Below are 13,974 nucleotides of genomic sequence, written 5' to 3'. Positions count from 1 at the left end.
CTGGCCTCTCCTCACTGCTGCTGCTCCTCCTCCTCCTGATGAGCCTCGCCTGCGGCGGGCGTCTCCTCCTGATCCTGAGGCTCTGCCTGAGCTTGCGGTTCCTCCTCCTCCTCCTGCTGCTGCTGCTGCTGCTGCTGCTGCTGCTGAGCGGGTCTGGGAGTGGGTGCTGGGGGGCGGGGCGCCACGATGATTTGATGCTGCCGCTGTCTATAGGCGATGACCGTGCCCAGCAGCAGCGCGATGACCGTCATGAGGTAGAGGTCCCACTCCGGGCCCAGAAGCTGGTCCAGGTCCACCTGAGCAATCAACTCCTTCAGCTTCCAGAGGTCAAAACCAAAACGGGAGCGGCAGGAGAGAGCGGGACAGACATAATTAAAATCATTTATCTCTCAAGATTCAGTGGAGTTAATGTTTCAGGGCTGAAGCACTTACATTAAGGTCCTGCAGGTACTGCAGAGTGTAAATCAGGCCCAGCTTGCACAGGGCCAGGAAAACTGGGACCTGGGCATCAGGACTGGCTTCTGCTGCCATGTCGTAGAAGCGCTTTGCTAAATGGATATCCTGCAGAAGAAAACAAAACAAAACAAAAAAAAAAACAAAAAACGTCCAGATTTCTAGTTTAGAAATCACACATTTGGTACCACTGATTTATGAATCTGTAAATATGGATACAAGTAAGTTGCTATTCTAGGTTCATATGTAGCGCAGACTCACCTGTTTGATACCCAGACCTTTCTCATGCATGTAGCCCAGGTTGAACATGGCCTGGGCGCCGTTCTGCTGCTCTGATGCGAGCCTGTAGTGAATGACCGCCGTCTCATAATCCACATCCGTTCCATAGCCATAGAAGTGATAGTCGCCCAGTTTAATACGAGCCACAGTGTAACCTTTAAAGGAAAAGCACACACAAGTTTGTTTGTTTTTTTCCTAGAGTCAAGAGGAAAACTTCTCATAATATCTGACATTCGTTCTGATTAACAAACGACAGAAAATCTGAAAATGTAAACAGAAAAGAGTTGATACAGTCCACACCTTAATCTAATCAATGAAATTAGAGTTTCACATGAATTATTTTTTTTAATTTAATTTTTAGGTTTGAGTCACACTTCAAGACAGCAGATAAAACCGTCATTGGAGAGTCCAGTGTCTGCAGTTTCTTTTTTTGTGTTGTTTATTACATTTTTTATTGTTTCTCATTTCTATTTGGATTAGTAAGGCCACAACTGATTTTAAGGTCGCTGGAACATAAAACAGCGACTGTTTTATGTTACAGTCTTGTAGCAATTATGAAATGTTTGTTCAGACTGATACATGACTGTATCTTCACAGCGCAAAATCTAAATAAAAATATTTTTGGGGGGGAATTGAGTATTTAATTTCTTAAACATTGTGAATTCAAGCAGAAGTTTTAAAGATAGGAGACGATTAACTACTCTTAAACCTCCGTTTCTTCCAGCACGTAATGCAGCATAGCTTGTGTCACAGCATGAGAGTATAAAAAAAAAAACCTCAAAAATCTCAAAATAAAACTTAAAACATAAATTTATGATTCATGAATGAATAAGATAGCCTACCTTGTGCAGCGGCTCTTGTCCAGTGGAGTAAAGCACGAGGATAGGTCTCATTGTCGCTGAAGATTTTTGCTCCTTCTGTTTGGTAAAAATCCACACGGCAACAAAACGTCAACTTTGACTCGCCACCATCAGTTCAAAGGAATAGTCAGGCTATCCACAAACGCATCTTGGATTTCTTACTCTGGTCCAGAATGAAGGCTACGTTGCTCTGAGCCACTTCGTAGCCCTGCTCTGCCAGCAGCAGATACTGGACCAGCGCGGCGTCCGTCTCTCCCTCTTTGAAGCTGCCGTAGGCCGTCATCAGACGCTCCGACCAGCGGCCGCGCTCACACACGTTCTTAAAAAGCTGACAGCAGGAAGCGTGTGCACACACACACACACACACCACGTTACAATAGGACCATTTTAATTTCTGCATAAGCATTTGTAATAAGACCAGCAGCTAACCTCCACGGCAGTGTGGCAGGAGCGCATCACGCCAGTGCCGGTGGCGTGCATCTGGGCCAGGTTGTAGAAAGCCAGGATGTGGCCGGCTTGCGAGGCCAGGTTGAAGAATTTCAGCGCTTGTTTGTAATCACGCTTCACACCGATGCCATCTGCAATGAAGACAGACAGTCGTATATTGTTTAAAAAAGAACAACAACAAAATACAGAAAAACTAGAGAAATTAAATTATTTCCATCTTACTGTAATACATTGTTCCCAGCTGGAGTTGTCCATCCACCCAACCCTGCTCTGCTGCCTTCTGGAAGTATTTTAGAGCCAACTCATAGTTCTGAGAACAAAACGAAGAAATAATTAAAGTAGCTGCTGAAAATGTAAAAGCATAATTAAAAAACAAACAAAAAAAAACAAAACATCAAAAGTCAAGAAGAAATCACTTCAGAAATTTAGTAAAATGCGTCTCTTACCACAGGAACTCCCCTTCCATATAAATAAGCCATCCCCAGTCCGCTCTGGCCCACTGGATTACCCTGAACAGTAAAGATGTCATTTCAAAACAAATATTCAGAACTCCTCATTAGATGTAGCCACTCAAAGCAAGTCAATTAAATATATATGCACTTAAAAATGTGTGTGGAGGCGAGTTTCGCGTTACCATATCAGAGGCCTTTTTGAAGTACTGCAGAGCTGTCTCATTGTCCTGAGGGAGAAACTCGCTGCCTTCTGAGTACATCTGAGGGGGAAAGATTCAAACAAATAAAATAATAAGACAAAAAAAAAAAAAGTTATTTATGCATAAATGCCTGTGTCAAAACAGTGGTACAAAACTACTGGCTAACACAGCTCTAGAGTTATTGTCAATCTGCACAACAATCTGAGAGAGTGTTCAAGACATTGAAATTAAAAACAGCATTAAAGAGGAGATAAACCGTCGGTAAATAATTTGACAGAATCTATCCAACCTTTCCAAGGAAAGCCATGGCATGCGTGTTCCCAGCATTCGCAGCCTGTGTGAAGTAGTCATACGCCCTCTGTTGGTGAGGAGGAAGCAAAGACGTGCTAAATAGAGGGGAAAAACAGCTGCGGTACGGAATCGTTAGTGGTTTAATGTTACCTGGTGATTCTGCTCCACTCCGCGTCCACCATGTAGATGGAGCTGACCTAAACCAACCTGGAAATGTAGATCAAAATTAATTATATTTCAAATAATTAAACGTGGAAGTAACGCCGAGATCAACTTTCTGATCAATACCGACTCACTGTCGGATGCAGAGGTTTAGATATTAATTTGCCGTTTGTTTGTTTTTTGTTTTTTCGGTGCTTTGCTAAAGTACGCATAACCCGCTAAATCTTTTCACACATTTGTGGCTGAAAAGAGCCTCAAACTAAAGCGAAACACACCTGAGCTTGAACATCTCCTTTCTCTGCCAAAAACTGGTAGTACTGGATGAGGTCTTCCTCCAGCATCCCACTGGTGGAGCCCGGGTTCTCCACCTCATCCAGCAGCCGGATCCTCTGCACTGCCGAGCCTCCCGTCAGCGACACGTCACTCGCCACTAGGGGAGCCACGAGGCCAGAATACGGACGGAGCAGACGGTAAGTAAAAGAGCAAAAAGATCAAACAAAAAATAAATAAATAAATAAAATAAAATAAAATGCTTACCGTGATTTGCCACCACTCTATAATGCGTTAGCGCTGACTCACAGCTCTGGGAAACGCCCACACCGGCCCAATACCTGTAACCCTAATCACAATGTAGAAAGATATTTAATCTATTATGAATATACAAACAGCACGTCCGTTAGCGCAGCAACTGAATGAGCAAGTCCACTCACCATAATCATATGTGCTATTAGGTTTCCACCCAATGCGCCAAAGGTGTAATAAACTAAAGCCTGAAAGACAAAACATCAGCATGAAGCGCTGTAATGAACTTGCAGTGACCGGATTTGCTGCAAGGCAGAATTGCAGTGTGGAAAAGACACCTTGGCTTGACTTGAGTTGACTCCGAGTCCCGCTGCATACAGAAAGCCAAGAGCCTGAGGAGAAACGACAAACGGAAAGTTTACGCAGAAGCTTGAAGACGGCGGCTCAAAACGCCTCCAAACTTCCGGCGGCATTTGCACTTTGCGGGATGTTTTACCATCTGAGCTTTAGGTGAGCCCTCCACAGCCAGCTTCTCAAACATCTCTCTGGCTTTGGTGACATTTTGGTTCATGTAGTCTCCGAACAGCATGGCGTATGCAACCTTCTCCGTGGCCTTCTGGTGGCCATTCTCCGCTACTTTCAACAGCTTCTCGTACAACCTGAGAGAGAGAGATGGAGATCAGAGAAGCAGAGGTGATGCAAGTGAAGCGGAACAAAAACAGCTCATAAAATGTGCGTGACCAGCAGTGTTATGGCATTCAAAGCAAATAAGGATGTGCAACGTCACACCTGGTAGTAAAAGAGAAACAGAAAGAGGCTTTCAAACCAAAACCAAAATTTCAAACGACAGTCGGGAAGATCCAAAAATATAAACTGTAGTTTCTATGAAGGCCACTACAATTCTAGACTATTTATAAGCCTATTATTAAAAATGTTTTGACCCATAAAAAAAATAATGTCCCTGCAAATTATTAAGATTCAGCTGATATAAACAGCCAAACACATGCCAGAACTAGTTACAAATGAATAGATAAAGCAATGAAAATGCATGAACAAGGCTTAAAAGTCAAGTCTGTGGCAGGAAACTTGTTTGCAATACTTGCATTGTTGTATGATTAATACATGCTGTAAGAAAAAGGAGTTCAAATAAATTGCCAAGACAATATTACAAAGAAATTAACACCTACAATCAAATCCAATGTAAACTAAACTGTAAGTTAATATTGAGCCTGGAGACCAAAAGGCAGCCTCATCAGAACAGAGGAGAAATACTGAAAGTAATAAACTCACTCTTTCTTCTGAGCCTTCCTGGTGGAACCGTTTAGCTTCCGCAGGACTGACTGATACTGCTCCTCCGCCTCTTCAGCCTGCAGTCTCTGCTCCGCCTGCTCCTCCGCTGAAGAGAAGAAGAAGCATAAAGAAATGAAAAAAAAGAAAAAAAAAAAAGAAAAGGAAAGGAAATTCAGATTTCGTAACATTCACTGACAGAAGAGGGGAGGGGCTGAAGTAAAACTACGACTTGTTCAATCTGATTTCCGTCATCCCTGCCAGGTTGTGAACCTGATGGCCTCCACATTTTACAAACACAAAACTACTTTACTGTTCAAGTGCAGTCCTTTGACATTTTGTGCCTCTTTTATGTGTAATAATACGCTCACTTGTTAATCCAACAGTTTATATTTCTGTCAGTAAAATGATTCCTGAAAATAAATAAAAAACAGCAAAATTCCCGATTCCTACAACTTGAAACTGCAAATTCGGAGCCGGAGAGACGGCTCAACCACAGCTGAACGCTTACTCTCGCAGAATCCCCATTTCTTGTCTCCGTCGTAGTCGTAGGTTGTGGCGCACCACAGCCGTCCGTCCCCCCGCCCGTCAGTGGTGCAGTCAGCGTACTCCTTCCCGTGGAAGTAGAACGGGAAGACGCAGGGCTCTCCATGGGATGTGCCCCCATTCACCACAGGAACTGAAACAACATGATAAAAATGCTAAACACAAAAAAAAATAATTCAAAATCACAGTGATAATTACAACTAAATCAGATAAATCCTTTTTTTTCTATTTAGAATTAAAGGGCTGAATATTTGTAGTATTAATTAATTAATCTCTGCCTTTATATAAAAACAACAACCACAGAGGTGAAAGCAACCCCTGAGTGAAATGACGTAACAGGCTGCAACAGAAGCCACAGGTGCAAGACGCTGTTAAACTCTCATGGGGTTAAGCCGTTTACCCAAAGTGCTACTGTCCTCAAACCACATGCTGCCTTTCTTAGTGTCGGCAACAGAGAAAAGCAGGTTAACATGCGGAGACTTACACAAGCTTACAAAATTTTTTTTTAAAATTGAAAAAAAGGGGAAGTTATTTTTGAAGGTATGGTCACTGAGAAGTCACAAAATGCTAATCATTGCTTCTACAAATGTTAAGTATAACTATGAACAAACGCGCTAAATGATCACTGACTTTGATAGCACAGTTGAACACTGACATAAAATCTCACTTTTCACCTTCAGCTTAGTGCTTTAACCAGCATCATAGAAATATTGCAATTCATTTTCTTCTTACTGTATTTAAAACAACAACAAAAAAAATGGAAGAAAATGTGATTCACCCTCTTTAGGTTTCTCCTCAGGAGGAGGCGGCGGCGGCTGTTCAGGTAGTTCTTCCTTTTCCTCCGTCTCTCGAAGTGACAGTTTTTCCTCTTCTGTTTGGGAGCCGTCGACGCGAGGCGCCGCCGAGGCGGCTGCCAGAATCCTTGATACAATATGGACGTCTTCCTCGTCAGAGTCTGGATCGTGATACGACTGCACAGAGCAAAATTTAAGTTTAACGGAGATCACCGAAACATAAAGAGCTTCAGTGGCGCGTTCAGGACCTGTTCAGTACACTTCATAAAAATTTGTTTTAAAAAAAGAAAGAGGAACTTATCATTTCAAATGCGTAATAACCTCATCATCTACAGCACAAGGGTCCACCCAACTGACTAAATGTGTTCACACAACCAGACAGTAAATGCATGTTACTTGAAATACAAAATATCATCACCAACCATTTTTTTCTTTTTACAACTGAGATATTGAATCAATGGCTGCCACTCGATATATTGTCCGGCTCTACTTTTGATCTAAATGAAGGAATGCCTCAACTATTTATCCGATTTTATTAAATGCAGAAAATGCATCAGAGTACATAATGTTGCTTGATGTGTTCATGTCCCCCAGTGCCATGAACTTGACTCTAAAAAAATCTGACCGAGTATGTGAACTCAAATGCAAAAGTTGATTTGATTTGTTATTGTTTGATTTTAATGTCCAAACTATTTTCATTTTCATGGATAGAAATTCTCACATGGGGATTCTATGGATATAATTTAAGAAAATAATAATTATAATAATAATAATAATAATAATGGTAGGAGTTCTTTGAATTGATGCGTTTAAGGGAAACGGAAACTAATCAAATATTTGGTTCATTATGTCTTCAACTCTGCTGCTAATGTGTATGAAGCTCCAACCCAACAGACGTCAATATGCATTATTTATATTTTACAACTAGGTTTACGTTTTTTTTTTCTCGGATTTATGCAGTTTTTTTGTAACATTAAGGTCTCTTGAAGTGAAAGCAAAACAAACTAAGGTCGAAATGGTTTGCACAGGTCCCAGTAAATAATTGTGTCTATCATTACGCATTCCTGCTCTGACGTGCCTTTCAGTCAATATCCAATATCTCATGACGCACCTTTAACTCGGACCCATCGTCTCTGTGTTGATCTTCATCTGAAACACATTAGTAAGGCAGTAGTAAAGACACAGGTTCTCGAAATTGACTGATCAACTTCCTAAACCCAAGATAAAACAGCTGCTTTCAATGGTTCGGAAACGTGCTCTAAACGTCTGCATACCACAAACACAGCCATATCTTACCTGCTGCCAGTCGATCAGCGAAGACGAGAAGGAGAATAGCCACAAAATAAAGCCTTTTAGCCGTCTTCAAACCTCCCTTATAACCCATTGTTGATGTTAACGGGCTAACCATCTGCTAGCTGCAGCCGTTGCTATTTCTGTTACCAAACATTCGGACACAGAGAAACTAGCATAAAATAAACTTTCACACACAAACCTGGTCGAACGGAGCCCGGATCACTACATATAAACGTGGTTAATTTTAGCTTCCCCAGCTGTCAAACAAGCTAAGAAATTCCAATGCAACAAAACTAGCGAGCTGAGGAGTTCCACTGAAACGACGCAGAGCTAGCAGGCTAGTTCTACACAACCGCATATAGACAAAAAAATGGCCAAATATCAACCTAATACCAAGCTTCCTGATCAAACAGCAAGTGCATACGCAGATTGTATAGTAATCGAGTGAAAGACAACGCTTTGAGGTCTGACATTTAGATTTAAACCAGCACTACCTCACTTAGCTAACCATGTTAAGCTCTTACTATAGACCAACGTTTCCTACTCTGGAATTTCCACCAATCAGAACCCGCTGCGAATGACAGCAGCCAATCAGAGATGGCCAAAAATGTCTCAGCGAATCAGGTGGATACACAATTATCTTTACAGGTGACGGGCTGGGCCACGACACCAAAACATAAAAGAGAGACGACATGAATATGAAAGTTGGGGAAGATTATTTTGAGCCATGCTTCAGTTTCTTTAGCAAATCAACAACAGTGGTAACATTTAAGCTTAACACACTTAAAAGTAATTGGATATCTGTTAGTTGTCCATACACTTTCATATTTAACATAAGATAAGCTACAAATAATCGAAATAAACAGGTTTTAGGAGAAAAACTTACTTTCCTCCTTAATAAAAGTACGTTTTTATATGGCATCTTGAGGTAAGCAATGTTTTAATATTACAATGATAAAATAACATTAATTTTTCCTCAATTAATTCATAATTCTGTGTGCTTTAGCTTATGAGTAGAAGATACACAGTATATCAGCTTTTAACATCAACAGATTATATGTCCAAATGATGTACAGAACATGGCATTAGAAACAGCTAATTTCATTGAAAAAAGAAAACATCTTAAAACTGGCACTTGCAAGGAACCAATATTAATTATATGCAAATATGAATGGATTTTAAGGTCGATTTATACATTTTAGATTCTGTTGTGCTATTTTGTGGCCTTTATCCTTGTATTTATGTGATTTCTCATCAACCTGGAATGGAACTAGATATGGAAATTAGCCCCCTGGCTATAATCTCACATATTTACAAGTCATTGATACATAATGTACCATTTTTAAAAATAAACTTGAATTTCCAGCTGCCATTGGGAGAGAATCCAATTTATGTCACGTTTTATTTTTACAAGAAACGACCAAAATAGATTTTTTTTTTTATTTCCGACCCCAGTTTTGAATTAAATAAAACAAATTAATAAATAACCACTTCTTGATGAAGATCTGAAACAGAGTTCCTAAAGTTGCCTTGATCAGATCTTAATACTTATTGAACTTTGAAAATGCGAGCGCAAATAAATAATCATAGAAGAAGCTGTGGTATTGAATTACTTCAAGTTTATTTACAGGCAGTCATGGTGGTAATTTAAAAGGCAAGCGAATACGTTTTTAGGAAACAAATCACCAAAACATCATACATTACAGAAAGTGACAGTGTAAACTTTACAGACAAATCGAAAAAGGTCATCACATTTTTGTTAACTCTCCGTGATTTTGTAGAAGAGAACCATTTGGGAAGTTAGACATTGCAGTGCAGATATTACAGATATTATATGACAATGTTAGAAACCATTAGATAAAGCTGCTACTAAAAGCACAATATGTGCAAAAAAAAGATAAAATGTATATTTTCTTTTCCCAGATAAAAAGGCTTGCAAGTACACAGAACCTGACATTAGTGGTAAGGCACAAAGGCTCAAAATCAATTATGTGCAAATGTATCGCTGCTTAAGCCCACTTAAAAAATAATAACAAAAAGGTTGTTTCCCAATATCTGTGCAGTTTTGTTGATTGAATCATATTCACACGTTGAGACAGATTAAAAAAGGTTTCTTCGTACACAACTTTACTCATGTCTTCACTGCATGCCTTTGAAAATCTAAGACATGATATTGAATCCTTTTGATCATTTTAAGAATACCTAAAAAAAAAAAAAAGAAGTGGAGCTTTTTCACCTTGCTAAGGTTAGACCTCCTAAAATACGTAATTCCCTTTAGAAATCTTCCTGGACAAATGCTATCATACAAGATTCAATAAAGTGGTCATGAACTTTACTAAAATGGGTAAAGAAAAATAAGTACAATATTCTCTACTTAAACAAAAGCCTCAAATAATTTATCTGATGGATGTGGAATCGACTAATTATCACATTATTGCACGGCACCATGTTTTACATCTAATTAAAGCAAAAAAAAAAAAAAAATGTTAAAGCCAACCAATAAATCACAGTATGGAAATAGGAAGAATTTCTCCACCAGTGGAAAAAAGTCTTTCCAAAAAGTGGTTTCTGTTTAGTGCCCTTGCTACAGTATACACACCCTTAAAGTTATTTATGCTTTAATAACATTACAACCACAGACCTGAATGTACTTTACAAGAATCTCACGTGATAGACCAACACAAAGTGAAATGTTATTGTGAAGCGATTGAAAACGGATCCATGTTTTGCGAATGACACAGTGCAGTTATATTTAGTCCCCTTTACTAAGGGGGACTTTACTAGATGGTTACTCTGTTGTTTCACAGAACAGAGTAACCATCTGTTCTGTGAAACATTATGGAGCAAACGGCATTTTGCAGACCAAGGGACACGACAGACAGGTCAGGTACAACGCTGTGGGGAAGAACAATTGTAAAACATTATCCCCAATTTTCAGCATCTCGCAATGGTTCCAACTCCCTTCCCGAAACAGAAAAAGTATGGCACGAGTGCAAACTGAAATAAATATAGCTGTACAATTCGACTTTTAATTTTTTTTTAATATATTTTTAATCAAGATGAAATGTTTGATTTTCTTTCCACTTCACAATCATGCACAACTTTTTGCTGGTTTATCACTTCAAGTTGCAGTAAAATACATTGTAGCTTCGGAAAGGCAGCTCTGGTAAAAATGTAGACGATTCTTTATAAAAAAAAAATCTCCCTGGGAATCATTACATTGCAAAGAACTTTAAATAAAAAAAAAGGTTTTTCTGTAAAATGTTTCCCCACACGATAAACTGCAACTGAACCGCCTGCGTTCTCTTATGGGTTCCAGAATCAAATAGTGCTTCGCTACAGATGAAGAATTTCCCCCCCACTGCATCCGGATTCCCCAGAAACTCCAGAGAACCAGCTGCAGCGTTGTCTCAGTGAGGAAATTTAAAGTAGGCCAGGAACCCGCAGGACGACGTCGCGGGCCAGAATTCATCGCTGTACTGCTTTGATGACCCACTCTGCTGCAGGATTCAGCTGGGAAAGATCTTTCATGTACGTTTCCTCGTCTAAGCATCTCTCCTCTTTAGAGGAAAGGCAAACAGAGAGAAATAATTAACAGATGGATTATCAGGAGCTGCAGTCACTGTAACTTTCATGCATAAAAGATAAGTGAATGAAAACTTAAACAGCTCAGTTATATAGCGCTAGGAGTTGAACTTACTGATGTTTCCACCAATCTCATAGAGACACAAATCTTCTTTTTTCACTGACACTGAGCTAGAGACAGAGGTGAAAAAAACAGTTACAGGCCAGTAGTCTACATTTTATTGGAGCAAAGCGAATTGAGTGTAGGTGTAGACGTTACCTGTCTTGGCTTAGGAAGCGAGTTAGTACATCAGAAGCTTGCAAATCTTCTGTAAGTTGAATCGCCATGGATATTTTACTGAACTGTGGTGCTTGAACTCGAATAAATCCCTGAGTATTCTCCTGGAGAAAAACAGAGATGTGGGGAGCTAGGGGTTCAAAACCATAAATTTGACTTCACACATATATTCAAGGTTATAATCCAAGACATCTGTCTCCTAAATGAGAGCTTAGAAATAAATTACGTCTCCGTTTAATAAATTGTTACTCTCTCCAAACAGCTGTTACACATCTGTTTAAAGGCCAGCCACTTCTCAGTTTTGTGTAATTACTCTCTGCCAGTCAGATATCATATCATAGTGGAGATAAAAACAAGACTGCGAATCAGATGCGTTAACTGCTTGGCTGAAAAGGGTGGAGCAAAGGCCTGCAGTGCTCTGGAAATGATTGACAATTTGAAACTTTGCCTCAAAGCTTCAAAGAAATTCTACAACATCACCACTAGATGTCACTGTTCCTCATTAGACTAAGTATTGGACCTGCGGAAGGTACCAGCGGGGATCAACTGTCGGGATTCTAATTTTGAACTTAGCTGTATTGTGTGTGAGCCCCATAAAACTTTTAATATTCCAGCATTATTAATTTACTATAATTTTTATCTCGCTTAACATAATGACCACACTTTTTTTGTGTGTGTGTTTGTTGCCAGGGTTATAACCCATTCTTAAAATTTGTCATCAAAATGTTCCACTTTCTGCTTTCAAAATAACAAATTTGTTCCGTTTCAACTTAGAAACAACTTTCAAAAATGACAATTACACAAGGTGACCACTTTTATGAGTTAATTATTTGATAATTACTTATTAATTACTAGATTTTGCTAAAAGCAGCTTCTTCCAGAAATCCTCTCCTACCTCTGGGATAGCTTTATCAAGCGGTCTGTCGGTGGTTATCTTCTTCAGCAGCTTCCGTACAGCTCTGTCCTTGTACAGTTTTCGCTGGCTTTCCATATTCTGTTGCCTGACCTGAGTCAAAATGAACTTCGGGATCTGAAGTAGATGGTAATAGAGAGATGAAATTGTCTTTTAGAAGATGCTGTTTTTTCAGAGTAATCAGGACACATTAACCTCCAATGCTGATTAGAGTCATGTTCAATATCTTCAGTTACCGTCCAAAGGAGATTTTGGTATCTGATGAGCAGCCGGACAATGTTGGCTGTGTTGGTTGCCATGGAGAACTCCTGCTGCTCCGTCACTTTGGATCGAAAGCCTTTGAACATGAAGATGTTGGGTGCCATGACAACAGAGACGTTGTTCAGAGTCATCTTGTTTTTGGCCTGATGATTGATGACACGCTGGAAAAATTCCACCAGTGCCTGCAAAAGGAAATTTACTTTAAAAAAAAAAAAGTCCTTTTGTTGAAGAAAGACGCATATGTGATGTGAATTTAAAGGGGAGTGTGTGACTAGCTTCATAGACTAAGACATGGAGTATAAACCTTCACCTCTGATAGGCTGATTATGTCTCCTAGAATCTAGAATCTACAGTAGAATCCCTTAATTACTTGTTTGTTTTAAACATGCTTTCCCCCTGCCCCCCATTATAAATGTTGCTTGTACTGTTGCATGGTACTGGATACCATATTTCAGGTTATCGATGCAAATCTCTTTATCTCAGCTTTTTCTGTAAAGTGATTTGAGTTCCCTTGTGCATATGAAGTGCTACACAAATAAACTTACTTTCAAAGTATCCCGATTGGCCTCAGGCAACAAAAGCACCAGCAGGTTCAAGGCCTGAAGCTGTTGCTTCTTTGTGGGAAGCTCTTTCACAACACAAAGCACAACAGCACGGTCAGACCTCACACTGTGTCACATAAACGGCAAAAACAGGCCTGATACATACTGTTGACTGCAATAAAAGCATTGAGGTACTCCACTGTGAGCAGCGGATGGGGCAGCTCCCTGATGAACAGCTTCAACAGGCTCGCCGCGTCGTGCTGCTTCACCTGCTTCCACTGAAACGTCCTGTCGTAGAAAGACGACTCGAGCTCCTGGCACAGTGACTGAAGACACAACAGCAGGCGATGTGAATTAGGCTGACATCTAGTCTAAACTAATCTAGAAATCTATACAGCGTCCATGCAGCGTCAAATACCTTGACTCTAGTGGCTGCTCCAGGGATACGTAGCAAACCTTCAGTGTCTAACCCTTCCTCCTCTACATGCCTAATGAGCTGAAAGTAGACGAATGACATTACAGAACATCCACAAGAGTAAAGAAGTAAAATAAAATAAAAAAAAGTTTTATATCAAGCAATGAAAGCTACAATACACATTAGAGTGCAATTGTATTGTGGTTTCAATTCAATTCAGCTCAAAAATAACTTATTAATCCTAAAGAGAAATTAAAAAGATTTAAAATTTTACATTAAAAATAAGAGTAATTAACATTTTCCTTCGTCCATATCAAAACCTTTGAATGGCTCTAAGTGAATGAATGAATGAATGAATGAATGAATGAATGAATGAATGAATGAATGAATGAATG

The 13,974-nt window shown here is 39.7% G+C and overlaps 2 protein-coding genes across 2 annotated transcripts in view; both read right to left on the bottom strand.

Moving 5' to 3' along the window:
* Positions 1-8,147, bottom strand: LOC103144173 (protein sel-1 homolog 1-like). Its single transcript, XM_007561033.2, has 21 exons — positions 7,590-8,147; positions 7,405-7,442; positions 6,278-6,470; positions 5,465-5,632; positions 4,957-5,062; positions 4,163-4,325; positions 4,005-4,058; positions 3,855-3,914; positions 3,682-3,763; positions 3,420-3,574; positions 3,133-3,189; positions 2,981-3,049; positions 2,674-2,751; positions 2,486-2,548; positions 2,262-2,349; positions 2,022-2,170; positions 1,755-1,920; positions 1,575-1,649; positions 715-887; positions 433-561; positions 1-317 (listed from the first exon to the last, which is right to left on the bottom strand). The coding sequence occupies exons 1-21, from the start codon at positions 7,699-7,701 to the stop codon at positions 12-14; spliced, it is 2,484 nt and encodes an 827-aa protein (XP_007561095.1). The 5' UTR covers positions 7,702-8,147; the 3' UTR covers positions 1-11.
* A 2,471-nt stretch (positions 8,148-10,618) lies between these two features.
* arhgap18 (Rho GTPase activating protein 18) overlaps positions 10,619-13,974 on the bottom strand; it is a 17,544-nt gene continuing 14,188 nt past the window's right edge. The window contains exons 11-18 of the mRNA XM_007561032.2: positions 13,583-13,652; positions 13,331-13,490; positions 13,168-13,250; positions 12,598-12,804; positions 12,344-12,478; positions 11,431-11,552; positions 11,287-11,342; positions 10,619-11,146 (exon numbers count right to left, since the gene is read on the bottom strand). Of these exons, the coding sequence (XP_007561094.1) occupies positions 11,055-11,146; positions 11,287-11,342; positions 11,431-11,552; positions 12,344-12,478; positions 12,598-12,804; positions 13,168-13,250; positions 13,331-13,490; positions 13,583-13,652 (925 nt within the window). The 3' untranslated portion in view covers positions 10,619-11,054. The remainder of the gene's footprint in view (positions 11,147-11,286; positions 11,343-11,430; positions 11,553-12,343; positions 12,479-12,597; positions 12,805-13,167; positions 13,251-13,330; positions 13,491-13,582; positions 13,653-13,974) is intronic.

This window comes from Poecilia formosa, unplaced genomic scaffold (assembly GCF_000485575.1).
Source record: "Poecilia formosa unplaced genomic scaffold, Poecilia_formosa-5.1.2 Scaffold122, whole genome shotgun sequence".
In the NCBI taxonomy this organism is placed as follows: Eukaryota; Metazoa; Chordata; class Actinopteri; order Cyprinodontiformes; family Poeciliidae; genus Poecilia; species Poecilia formosa.
Note: the sequence above shows the minus strand (reverse complement) of the source record. Positions and strands in the feature narration are given on the sequence as shown.

Excerpts from the sequence above, each read along its gene's own strand:
- LOC103144173 (XM_007561033.2), bottom strand. The coding sequence starts at position 7,701 with ATGGTTAGCCCGTTAACATCAACAATGGGTTATAAGGGAGGTTTGAAG. Across the intron at positions 2,350-2,485 it reads ATGGAAGGGGAGTTCCTGTG|AACTATGAGTTGGCTCTAAA; the intron begins GTAAGAGACGCA and ends TTTTGTTCTCAG. Across the intron at positions 888-1,574 it reads GACAAGAGCCGCTGCACAAG|GTTACACTGTGGCTCGTATT; the intron begins GTAGGCTATCTT and ends TTTCCTTTAAAG.